The sequence below is a fragment of the Saccopteryx leptura genome, chromosome 8, assembly GCF_036850995.1.
Source record: "Saccopteryx leptura isolate mSacLep1 chromosome 8, mSacLep1_pri_phased_curated, whole genome shotgun sequence".
Lineage (NCBI taxonomy): Eukaryota > Metazoa > Chordata > Mammalia > Chiroptera > Emballonuridae > Saccopteryx > Saccopteryx leptura.
This window is the reverse complement of record NC_089510.1, coordinates 84817472-84829435: the sequence shown is the minus strand read 5'-3', so window position 1 is coordinate 84829435 and position 11964 is coordinate 84817472. Positions and strand designations below refer to the sequence as shown.

The 11964-nt window shown below is 40.7% G+C and overlaps 1 protein-coding gene across 7 annotated transcripts in view; it reads right to left on the bottom strand.

Moving 5' to 3' along the window:
- Nucleotides 1-5804: 5804 nt before the first annotated feature.
- TNIK (TRAF2 and NCK interacting kinase) overlaps nucleotides 5805-11964 on the bottom strand; it is a 400443-nt gene continuing 394283 nt past the window's right edge. For all 7 annotated transcript variants that reach the window (XM_066347641.1, XM_066347637.1, XM_066347638.1 and 4 more), the window contains one exon: nucleotides 5805-11247. In XM_066347641.1, coding sequence (XP_066203738.1) covers nucleotides 11213-11247 — 35 coding nt within the window. In that variant the 3' untranslated portion in view covers nucleotides 5805-11212. The remainder of the gene's footprint in view (nucleotides 11248-11964) is intronic.

The window sequence follows — 11964 nt, the reverse complement described above, 5'->3', positions numbered from 1 at the left end:
GAATGTGTGCTGCGCATTCATATAATCAGGCAATGGTCCTCCCTAGCCCCTCCCCCGCCATGCACTTTTCCTGGTCCTGCTGACGTATTCGGTGCCTGGCTGCTCCTCAGTCCTCTGTGCCTTTGCTCAAGTTGCTGGAACATCTCCCCTGCCTCTTCCTGTCTCTTATTCTGATAAAGGCCATCTCCTCCTGGTAGCCTTCCTTAACGCCTCCTCAGGAAGCAGCCCCTTCACCTGTCTCTGGGCATGTTTGTGTTCTTCCCTTGCCTTTCCCATACCCTTTGAAGCAAAAGGAGACTGCAGCTCCTCAGGGCAGGAATCATTTTTTATCAGCTGTTTGTGCCTAAGCATCCGGTGTGGGCCTGCTCCACAACGGGCAGCTGGGAAATAAATGGCTATGGTGCTTTTCTTCTTGCAGGTAGTATGTCCTGGGTTTGCTTCAGTGGCTTGTCAAATATCAGATCATAGCTACCTCAAATATTTTTAAAAATAAGATGGCATATAAACTGACAAAAAATACTATGATCGTATGTTTTTGAGTTCTCTGATGCCTGAAGGTGATACAGGCAGCCTTGTTAAAGTGAACTGAACCAATAACCATTAACATAGCCACATTAAACATTGCCATAAAACACAAGACACAAATAGGGTCTCTTAGGAAAAAGCTTTACAGTTACGTTTTCCAAATTGTAGGCCAGAAACCTCCACTGGGCGGGGAGTGTAGCGCTACAAGAGGTCCAGTGACCTGTGTCCATACCGAGTGATAGAACCACTCGGAGTCCGAAAGACCAGTGTCACAGGCTTTATTGAGAGAAAACCTGCCTGCTGTCTCTCTCGTAAGGGAGAGCAGCCCCGGTTCTCTCACAGGTAGGGTTAAATAGGGGATTTGAGGGTGGGGGCTGGTGGGCATTAAGGAAAAATATCTCTTTCAGCGATTTATGTAAGATTAACCGTAAATAAGCTAGGGGACCTTCCACACCCGGGCTAGTCACCCGGATGGCTGGGGGTAGTGACCTGGAACATCCAGTTTGTCAGTGTCCCTCTGTCCACTTAAGGGAGGAGGGGGTCATGGCCCCCACCTGCAACCCTATCATCGAGCATTGTTTGTAGGCTTAATAAATGACTCACAGGTATAAAGACTTTTTCTCAAATGAATGTGGCTTATAAAATGCAGTTTCATTTAAAAGTGGCACTGCACTTTTTGCTGCTTTTCAGTTTCTAGATGGTAATGAAGATAAGTTATTGTATTGGAAAAGATTGGGAACAGGCTGGCCAGGTGGCTGGGATGCAGTTAACTGATGGCTTCTGTGTTTTATGATATCTTCCAGCTCAAGGCACGTCCACTCGGTGTTGGCACTGAGGCCTGTAGAAATTGTTTGAATGCCACCCGAGTTAACTACCACTTACCTTATAAAGCCAGCAGCGTAAGTCTAACTCATGGACACCAGGTGGGACATCTGCTTTGTTCCCAATGGTACCTGATGCTGGTTCCTTTTTTTCTTTTCTTTCCATATTCAGCCCATTAATTTTTAAGATGGTCAGTACATTTTATACTGAAAATAGATCTGGACTTTTATAAATGCTCTAGAGCATTTATTACCACATTTTGGGGGGGATTTCACTAAGAAAATTTCAAAACAATAAATAAAACTTCCCCGGCTGAACCTAAAATCTCATAAGGACCAACAAAAAGGCTGCCAACTTTTAATCTTGCCAAACTAGAACAATGGATGAAACAAAAACAAAACACAAAACTGGAAGATTTACTAGGCATATATTACCAGCACTGGCTCTCAAACCTTATCACTGTACAAGGAGGCATGCCATCTCTAAATAAGGCTGTGTCTGTGAGCTTTCTGGAGAACTCGCTATGTTGTCCTCTTTGATCATTTTGTCTTGAATTGGCAATAGCTTTGGCTTGCCCAGTTGATGGGCCTCAATTACAAATGGCTGTCCTAGGGAGGAGGAACACTGAGAGGGGGCAAGCAGGAGGTCGGTTTGAGGGCTATGCTGTTTCTTTCTGCTCCATTGAGCAAAATGCCTTCCAGCGCTAGCTACGCTCTTCAATCTTCCAGTGAGTTTAGTAATACAAAATAACCTGAGACCACGAGGCAGTGGCTGGAATCTGGTCAGACCACGGTGCCACTGCTAATCCCTGTTCTCATGACATCATCTGGTAAATTAACTTTGAACTTTTGAAACTGAGATGACTATTTTGGGTTGGAGATGACCTCCTATCAAATTTTTATTATCACAGAATATCAATTTTGTTGCTTATAGAATATAAAAACATGTATTCAAACTGGTGATACTCAATTTTAAGAAAATTGACAGTCAGCCCCGGCCAGATAGCTCAGTGGGTAAAGAGGGACTCAATCCCCAGACAGGGCGCATACGAGAAGCAATTAATGAGTACACAACTACTGGAACACGTAAGCGAAACAATGAGCGAATGCTGCTCTTTCCCTTCTTCTCCTCCACCCTCAAATCAATGGAAAAGTTTTTCAATAAAAAAAAAGAATACCAGTGCTCAAACTACTTTTCACCTAAATTACTAAGAACTCATTTTGAAATCATTTATTGTAACAATGGGAGCTTGTGGTATCTAGACTGTTCACAATGACCGTGATACCTTGGACATTTCTTAGAGCCCGTTTCACATTCTCCATCTGTAACTGGAAACAATGCCCTATATCAAAGATAAAGGAATTCAGAAATCTGCAACTAAGCACCATGGAATCCCAAAATGGCTTTAATGTTGGAAATAATTGATTGAGACCTGGAATCTGGCTTTAGCATGAATTACGCATTATCTTTCATCTCAAAAGATTCGTAGAAAGACACAGACAATAATAGAACAAAAAAATTCTTTCACTATTACATTGCTTCATATTATTTCATTATTTTCTTCATTTTTTACAGTGCTTTTTATTAAGTGAGCAGGAAAATACATGATTGAACATATTGAAACTACAAGGTGTGCCCTTTACAAGACTGAGTGAACAATAAATTTATCAGAAGGCATGTATCAATTTCCTATAACAAAACTTCATGCAACAATATTTAGTGGAGCTGAATATATACAGAAGTTAGAGGCTGCCCAGGGAAGCCTCAGAACTATTGTCACTTGGAAGAATGATAAAATCCAAGTATCATTAGGTTTTCTTGAAGCCACATTTGGTAGGAGGATACTGTTGTTAATTTCTTGTTTTCTTTTTGTTTTTTTTTTTTAAGTCATTTCTAAACATTTAGGCCAGAAAACAAAATTCAGAATCATTTTTATACTTCTAATAACTCTGTACTTAATGCAACACCAGTAGTTTAAAATGTATTATCTGTATAAATTTAAGAGTTTTGAAATGCTGCTTTTCCAAAGGATGTGTAAGACAGCCTCTCCTCCAATCTCACAACTTGGCCTGTTAAAATGATTCATGGGGCAAGAAAAGTACAGCCAGGATCATAGCCCAGTGTCTTCTACCCACAATAACCTTCCAGGAAAGAAAATCCATAGCATTTCTATATATTTTCTACAGGAAAGCCAAAAGTTTATGATCTAGACTTTCTGGATACAGCTTTTTGTTTTGATATTGAAATGTAAATGACTGTATAGTTCTATATACCTTTTTTAAAAAAATCCCAAACTGTTATATTCATTCATTCATTCATCCAAATTGTCCTTACTGAGTGGCTATTATTTGCCAGTCATTCTTACAAGTACAGGAGATAGACCAGTGGAGAAAGTAGATGTTGGTAAATGCTATAAAAGGCAATAAAGCAGTGAAAAGGGTGTGGGGGGGTATTTTTTAGGTAGGTTTCTGACTAAAGGAATATTTTGTAGAGATCTAAGGGAAGGGAGGAGCAGCATCTCATGTAGATATGTGGGGGAAGAGATATTTAGAGAGAGGAAACAGCCAGAGCAAAGACCCGTTAGGAACATGTTGATGGCATGTTGGGTCAAGCATGGAGGGCAGTGTGGCTGGAGCAACGTGACCTAGGGAAACACTAGATGAAGTCAGAGAAGTGGTAGTGACAGGGATGGGGCAAAAGGTAGGTCAGATTTGTTAGGGCTTCATAGACCATTGTAAGAACATTGCTATTCTGAGCGAGATGGGAAGGCATGAGGACTTGAGCGGAAAAGTGGCATAGCCTGGTATGTTTGGAAAGCATTGTCTCAGAAAAGATGTGGCGTGGACTAAGATTGGATTGTGGGTATATTCCGAAGCTAGGGAAAACAGGAATTTTTTAGTGCATTGAATGTGGTATGTGAAAGAAAAACTAAAGGTAATTATGAGATTTTCTGGTCTGAAAAAATGGAGTTGCCATTTATTGACATAGGAAAGCATGAGAATAGATTGGTGGGTGGAGTGCAAATTAGTTTAGTTCTGGACATGCCAATTGCACATTGGAATGAAGATGTCAAATAGGAAGTTAGACATGTAAATCTGGCATAAGGAAACTGGTTGTTAGGGCTGGAGATCAAAATGTAGCTATTGTCAGTATATAAATGTTTTTGTTTGTTTGTTTGTTTGTTTTTGTATTTTTCCGAAGCTGGAAATGGGGAAGAGACAGTCAGACAGACTCCCGCATGCGTCCGACCGGGATCCACCTGGCACGCCCACCAGGGGGCGATGCTCTGCCCCTCCGGGGCGTCGCTCTGTTGCGACCAGAGCCACTCTAGCGCCTGGGGCAGAGGCCAAGGAGCCATCCCCAGCGCCCGGGCCATCTTTGCTTCAATGGAGCCTCACTGCGGGAGGGGAAGAGAGAGACAGAGAGGAAGGAGAGGGGGAGGGGTGGAGAAGCAGATGGGCACTTCTCCTGTGTGCCCTGGCTGGGAATCGAACCCGGGACCCCTTGCACGCCTGGCTGACGCTCTACCACTGAGCCAACCGGCCAGGGCCTATAAATGGTGTTTAAAGCCACATGACGGGAAAGATCACGTAGAGGGGGTGTGTTCAGTGCTGGGCATTGCAGGAACTCGGCAAAGGAAACAGGGAAGAGGCCAGAGACAAGAGAATGAGAGGAACGTCCCAAAGCCGACTGAGGAAGTATTTCAATAAGGAAGAGATTAACTGTGTCAAAGATTGTAGATAAGTCATACTGCATGAAGTCAGAGACCTGCCCACTGCATCTGACAGCACAGAGACCTTTGCAAGAGCTACTACAGTGAGGATGGAAGCCTGACTCGAGCTGGTGCAAGAGATCAAGAGAGGAGAGGAATTAAGGACAGCAAGCACACATAATTCCCTCTGAGGCATTTTTCTCTGCAGGAAAGCAGATAAAGACAGGAGTTAGAGATAGTAGGGGGGCTAAAGTGAGTTTTTGTAAGACAAGATATAGCACCATGTAGTGAAATCTTCCTGGTGATGCAGGAGAGAGAGAGAAAGCTGCTGAGGTAATGGCCTGCATTTGATGAGGATGGATGGGACTATCTAGAGCAAATGGGAAAATTTGACCCATATGAATTCAGGAGGTGGTGTAGTAATTGACAAGTTTCATCGGGCAAGATCAGGAACTGAGAAGCCAGGGTTTTACAGGATTGTCCCAGTGGATATTGACATCACCAAGAATAAAGAAAAGGTTGGTGCTGGAAAGAGCTAGAATATTTAAGCAATGAGAGATAGGGAGTGGTGAAAGGTTACCACAGACAACAGCCTGATGGCAAGAGCCTCAAATCACTGGGTGTTTAGGAGGGGTGCATAATAGTCTGTAAGTGGCAATGAGGAGCAAGCACACATTCTACTACTATTAATGTTTTATTGTTCACATTTTGACAGAGATAAAATAACATATTCCAGAGTGTCGCCGTGATTAGATGGGGAAACCTGGGCTTAGACCCCACCAAATAATTTCTAACTACTATATAGAACAACTGTAGACAACTGAAGGCTTTTTGTATGCAGGGGGAAAATACTTGAAAGTAAGAAAAAGGTTCAGACTAGAATGTATACCAAGAATATTTTCTTCTTTTATATCCTGACACAGGTGAGACTTACCCAGTTTCAGCACATTTTTGACAATTGAAAATACTTTAAAAAACTGGAGATTTAAACAATGTAAACAGTTGTACGCATAGCAAAATGAATAGTTTCCCCTTCCAATATAAATCTGGCATCTCCACAGTTGTTAACATTGTAAATAAGACAGCTAAAATGCACAAAAATCACAACATCCTCCTTTAAAATTCATCCAAGCTGTCATTCTTCTCTTCCTGATGCAGATTTATTTCTTGTTGTCACTTCACATTTGAAATTCCGATTTAGGGCAATGTCTGAAGTTTTTAAAGAAATCATAATACAGTATTTTCTATTCCTTAACACCAATCCCAGGAGAAGAGATGAGAGGATGGGGAACAGGGCCTGGAGATTCGCTCTGTATAAACAATGACCCACTGCTCGAAATGGAACTCACCTTTCCACCGGCGTTTGCTAAGCCTCAGCAGTGCCATGTAACCTACTGCTAATGAACCCAGACCCTCTTGTGCAAAGTGTTGAGTTAGTCTGATGATGTCTACAAAAAATCCCAAACCTGGAAACTTTAGAACATTTTTATTTTTAAATGCATTTCCCAGTCTTCATCATGGCATCATGGGCATAGAGTCTAAGATTTTGGTCTGGAATTAAAATATCTGAAAACTTATCCAGAAACTTTTTGGAAAATCCCTCTAGGGGAATTTAGTTTTGGTGCATTCTAGCAGTGCCTGGAGGAGCAGGCCTGGATAAAGTTCAAAGCAGAGTTATGGCCTTATAATATTTACTGCTATGCAAATTTTTGAATATTCTAATTGTATCTGGAAAATTTCCTGGAACAATGATATGGTATGGAAATAAAATGACAGCAGGTATGTTGGGTAGAAATGTATAAAACAGTTTTGAACTTGCAAGTTCTCAAGAAGTGTTCTTTGCTGGGGCTTCTGAAAAGAGATGGACTTATCTCCACTTTGAAATCCATGAAAGGACAGCACACTTCAGGGTTCTCGACACTGCTATATTGATCAAGGCCCAAATGCAGTGGCATTCATGAGAAATACTGGCAGGTAACTGCAATCAGGTGTAGAGTTTTGGATTTTATATTGCCACCATGTAGGCTCAGGGAGACCAGTTTGGGGTTTGTTTCTTACACTGTTTACTTTGGTTAGATTTATGTTTCTGAGGAATAAGCTAAAAGGTAGCTAACATGCCCAGAAACTGTTGTGGTGGTCAGAACATAACATCAGAAGGGATCTGGGAATCTCGGGAGCATGGCAGGTAGGGCGGTTCAGAATGGTCATCACAGTGTGTTGTGACCTTCTTCTATTCTCCTCCACTGGGGTAAAAAAGGTTTACTTTTCTTTCTTAAAAATAAATGTAGCACATTATATACCTTACAGCAAGCAGCACAAATGCAAGTGATGCCTGTTCAAGCAGACTTTCAAAGACAGCACACACAAAGAACTCCTCCACATTTCAAGAATACAGTGACAGGAACTAACACATACTAGTAGGGAAAATCTTTTTCTTTTTTTTAAACAACAACCTCATGGAATGTGAGGTCCAACTTCAACCACTTCCTTGTCTGGCAATGAACAAAACCAAACTGGCCTGAAGCTCACATCTAATTCTAATCTAACGCACAGGAGGGACCAGACATCAATTACCAATGAGTCACAAGAACAGACAGAAAACGGTGAGTAGATCTTGACAACCAGGAATTAAGGTGTTTTTCAAAACTGTGCACCTGATGCAAAGTGTGTCGCAGTGTAGCTCAGAAAGCAGTGTTAACATGTTAGAAAAATGGAGTTCCTGTCCCAGGGGCCTTGTGGGCCCTTCATCTGCACTTAATCTATACTGTTGAAACTGCACTAGGTCTTCTTGAAGCATCATTTAAAAGCCTTCAAGAAAAATAATGTGCAACTTAGTGCAAGCTGTCTTCATTTATATTGTGTACAACAACAATGGCCTGAACGCAAGTGGAATGAGGAGGATTTTGCCATTTAGAGATGTTATGGGTCATCCGTTCCTACCGCTCACTGGGTGCAGGAATCCACGTGACAATGTCCCTGACTGGTGCCCAGGAACGATGGCAGCCTGTCAGACCCCAGTCCAAGACTAGAGTTGGGCTGATTCAGTGGGTTTTAATGCACAATTATCAATTTAGAGCAGAAAGGACTGATAGAGCTAGTGAAATTTACTTTGGAAGGAGGGCTCAGTTTCTCTCTGTAGAAAAATAAGAATAAAATGATCTAATTTTAGAGATAAAAATCCCCTACAGGACTAACTTAAAGCTAACAAGGCAATGAACTGGTTTCAAAACTAAAGAAATTTTTATTAAGATGATAAAAAGCACAACCTGCCCCACAAAAAAAAAAAAAAAAAAAAAAAAAAAAAAGTTGAAAGCAAACCAAAAAGTTGGCATCTGTTACAAGCCACAAGAACAGCATTCTGAATTATTCAGCATGGCCTAAGCACCAGTACGTCAGGATGGGGCTGCCTTGATGAAGGAAAATGTATGTTTAAAGATAAAAGCTTCAAGGAATTCTTTAGTTATCTTTTAAGAAGCACATACTTGTGTGTGTGTATGGGAGGAGGCATTTTTAAATTTGGTTTTGCCGTGTACCCAGTGTAAAATATTTGTACAAAAATATAAAAGGCATGGCTTGATGTTTAACGTCTGTGTTTTATTGTTGGCACCAGAAAAAGCTCATGTTCTATGTTATGTCACTGTACATACTGTAAACAAGACTGCATTAATATTGTTTTCTTATGAGTTTTTGTTTCAATGAATCTAGATTTTAAAAAATACATTCACAAACTACCTTATGTTTAAACACAATGATTCCCTTTTATTTCTTAACTGAACCCCAAATCCCACAATAAAAAAATCATTTAAAGCTGTGTGTTTCAAACTTATCACTCAGAAATAAAAACAAAACATAACACAAAAACAAAGATCAGTTTGCAACATAATTTAAAGAAGCTTCTGGTTTAAAATACCACAGCAGCAATATAAAGAGCTGGTGGCAATCACATTCGGGATGAGACCCAAATCAGTGTTGTTTTGTACACATCAGCATCCAATTATAGTAGTTGCTAAATTCAATCCAAAAGTTATTGCTGAATTTGTTGCATGAAATTTGTGAATATAGCATCGCTCAGCAGCAGAACCACAGCAGTAAAAATGAGAACAGGAGGGTTTCATTGCTTCTGAGAGCTAAAGGGACCATGATGAGGACATCTTGGCGATTGCCTGAAGGTAATCCTCAGTCCCACTCCTGTGTGTTACCTGCTTAAAACAAATGCAATACCACCCCTTGTACAGGAAGGGCAGAATCAGCTCTTTCAGAAACCAGAATAATTCCCTTCTCTTTTCCCCCTTGCCCAAACCACCAGACCCAATGACTCCATTTTCCTAATGTGTATTTTGTTCTCATTAATAGTATATCAGCTGCTCATGTATTTAGGCAAAATCAGTAGGATCACAGATTTTTTTTTATCTCTTTACAGTAACTGTTTTCTCCAGAAACAAGCCACATTAGTTTCGTGTTGGATTTTTTTTTTTTAATTTTCAAGAAGAACAATTTGGTCAACTACTGTTTTGTTTAAAAAATATTAAATACACCTGAGATTGCCAGTTGAGCTCTCTATATGTCTCCTGGACATAACACTGCTGTGATGAACAGTGAAACAAAACCAACAGAACGAGGTAGGTTAATACAGGAAGCGCAACACAGATGCCGTTTTGTAACACCTCGATACCACGGTGGCCATGCTGTAGCTTTGGAAAATAATTCCAGTCACATAAGAGTTCAAATCATCTGAGGAAGAGTTTATAGGGACACAAGTCAGCCTGAACTAAATACACACATATCTTTGCACAAACGCTGTTTACCATATGCTGGGTAATTTGGAAGAAGGTAAACTGACTAGGGTCTCAAAGTTTTGGCCAAAGCCTTGCTTTCAAGTTCTGTAAAATTTGAACCAATGCCTACTGTCTTAGGCAGGCAGAGTAGTCTAGTCCCTTCTCTCACCAACCCAAGAGAACACAGGCAGCTCAGAAACGTTTATTATTATTTTTTCAGTCACAGTTTTCATCTTGAGAAAGTGGCGTTGCCAGGAGAAAGGTAGAAATGATCAGAGCCTGGATGTCATTCACTCCCCAATTAGAACTCAGCGGTCTCATTCCTGAAGAAGCCCGAACTGATGGGCCTCTTGGCTGGGATGCCTTGTACATTAAAAAAAAAAATGGTGTGTGTATTTTTTAAGCTTGTTTCCCAGAAGCTCTTTCTGTTTGACCTCACCTGCCATCCCATCTTTTGCCCTGACCTGTTGTATAATAGCTGAGGGAAAATCACATTATGGGATCCCTCAATCACTAGAGCCAGTTCAACTCAATGACACTACTATCCCATTCAAAACACGCCATTCTGTACAGGGCCATATAGAAACAAGGTCTGTCAGACTCACAAAAATGGCAGTTGGTTTTATTAGTCTAAGGCTAGTAGTTTAGCCAATTAAAATCTATTTCCCAAAAGAGGGGAAAACTAGTACAGTAATTTTCTTCTCCTAAAAATTAACTAGCTAGTTGCTACCAAAAAGCAACCTTTTGGGTTGGTGAAGGCAAAGAGTTCTAAAATTACCTCATGATGCAGTTATGGCCTTCAGTGTAAGGAGATAAGGTACATTTATTGTGCTGTCTCTCACCATTTGGAATCAGAAATTTTACAACATATTGTATACTTAAAGCTAGCAGGCAGACAGAATTAAAAATGGACTAATTTTCTCAGAATGCATTCTTTCCCCATTCTTACAAAGTAAGAAGGTAAAGAAAAAGGATTAAAAAAACAAAACAAAACTCAGAATCCACCATAACACAGCTTGATCATAAGCGCACACAGTATTTGTTTCTACCCCTAACTCTGAAGGGCACACGGTCCATCTCTGTCCACAGACAATGCAGCATTCTCGGGGATCTCCTGGAAATTTCTGCCACCTTTTTCTCTCCTTCTCAACAGGCTGCAACACTGAAAGATGGACTGTAATGGGGACGGACAGAGGGAGAGGAAAAGGGAAGAGCGGTATGTTCAACCAAGCCTTCTGATTCTGCCTCTAGATTGGCATAAGTCCACATGAGTTATGTTCTTTTAAATTAGAAATAATGCCATAAAGATAAGTGCCAAGTGCTCTTCTGTTACCAGTTCATCATGGAATTTCTGTTGAGGGTCATGAAAAACACTTGGCTACTTCCTCCAGATCGCACGGATGCAAAAAATACCTGTTTGAAATTAAAAAGAAGTTAGTTCAACTGCATGGTTTCTTTCCCTCTTTTCTTCAACCGTCCATCCATTTTCTCTCACATGTCTTATCCTTGCCATGCATCATCAGCTCTTAGACAATGGCTGGTGTTTATAAAGTGTCTCTTCATATAGTGCGTCCTCTGTAAATACTCCTGCCTTTATTATTGTGATGGTTGTCATCGCTTATTGTGGGATTGACCTTCCAGGGGTATACCTTGATCTGTAACTTAAAAAGGGAGTTTTGTGCTAGGACAATATGCGGAACTTCTGGCCTAGGACACAACAGGTCCTTTGTGAATTTTTGGAAAGCTCAGAGAGGCTCCCTTTTCCTCAGCTATAATGACAAAAGGGCCGACTTTGGGACTGAAGAGAATCCTTTTGAATTTTCAGAGTCAAGGGGGGAATTTTTGCTTACTGACTTAAGTTCTCAATTAAAAAAAAAGTTGAGGTGTTCAATGCCAATCACTTTGGCATTTCAAGAATTAATACTTGGTTTCTCTGCTGATGCAGGCATATCCTAGGCCAAAGGAGACAATGGCATTAATAAATAGAACCACAGTCCATGAGGCCTGGGTCTGTTAAATTATTTTATCAAGCAACTGAGAGAAGTGAGCAAGATTTGAGTTACTGCTTGCCTGAGCTGAATGTCAATGAATCACTTCCCTAGGAAAGTAATATTCCGGGCTGTGGCCTAG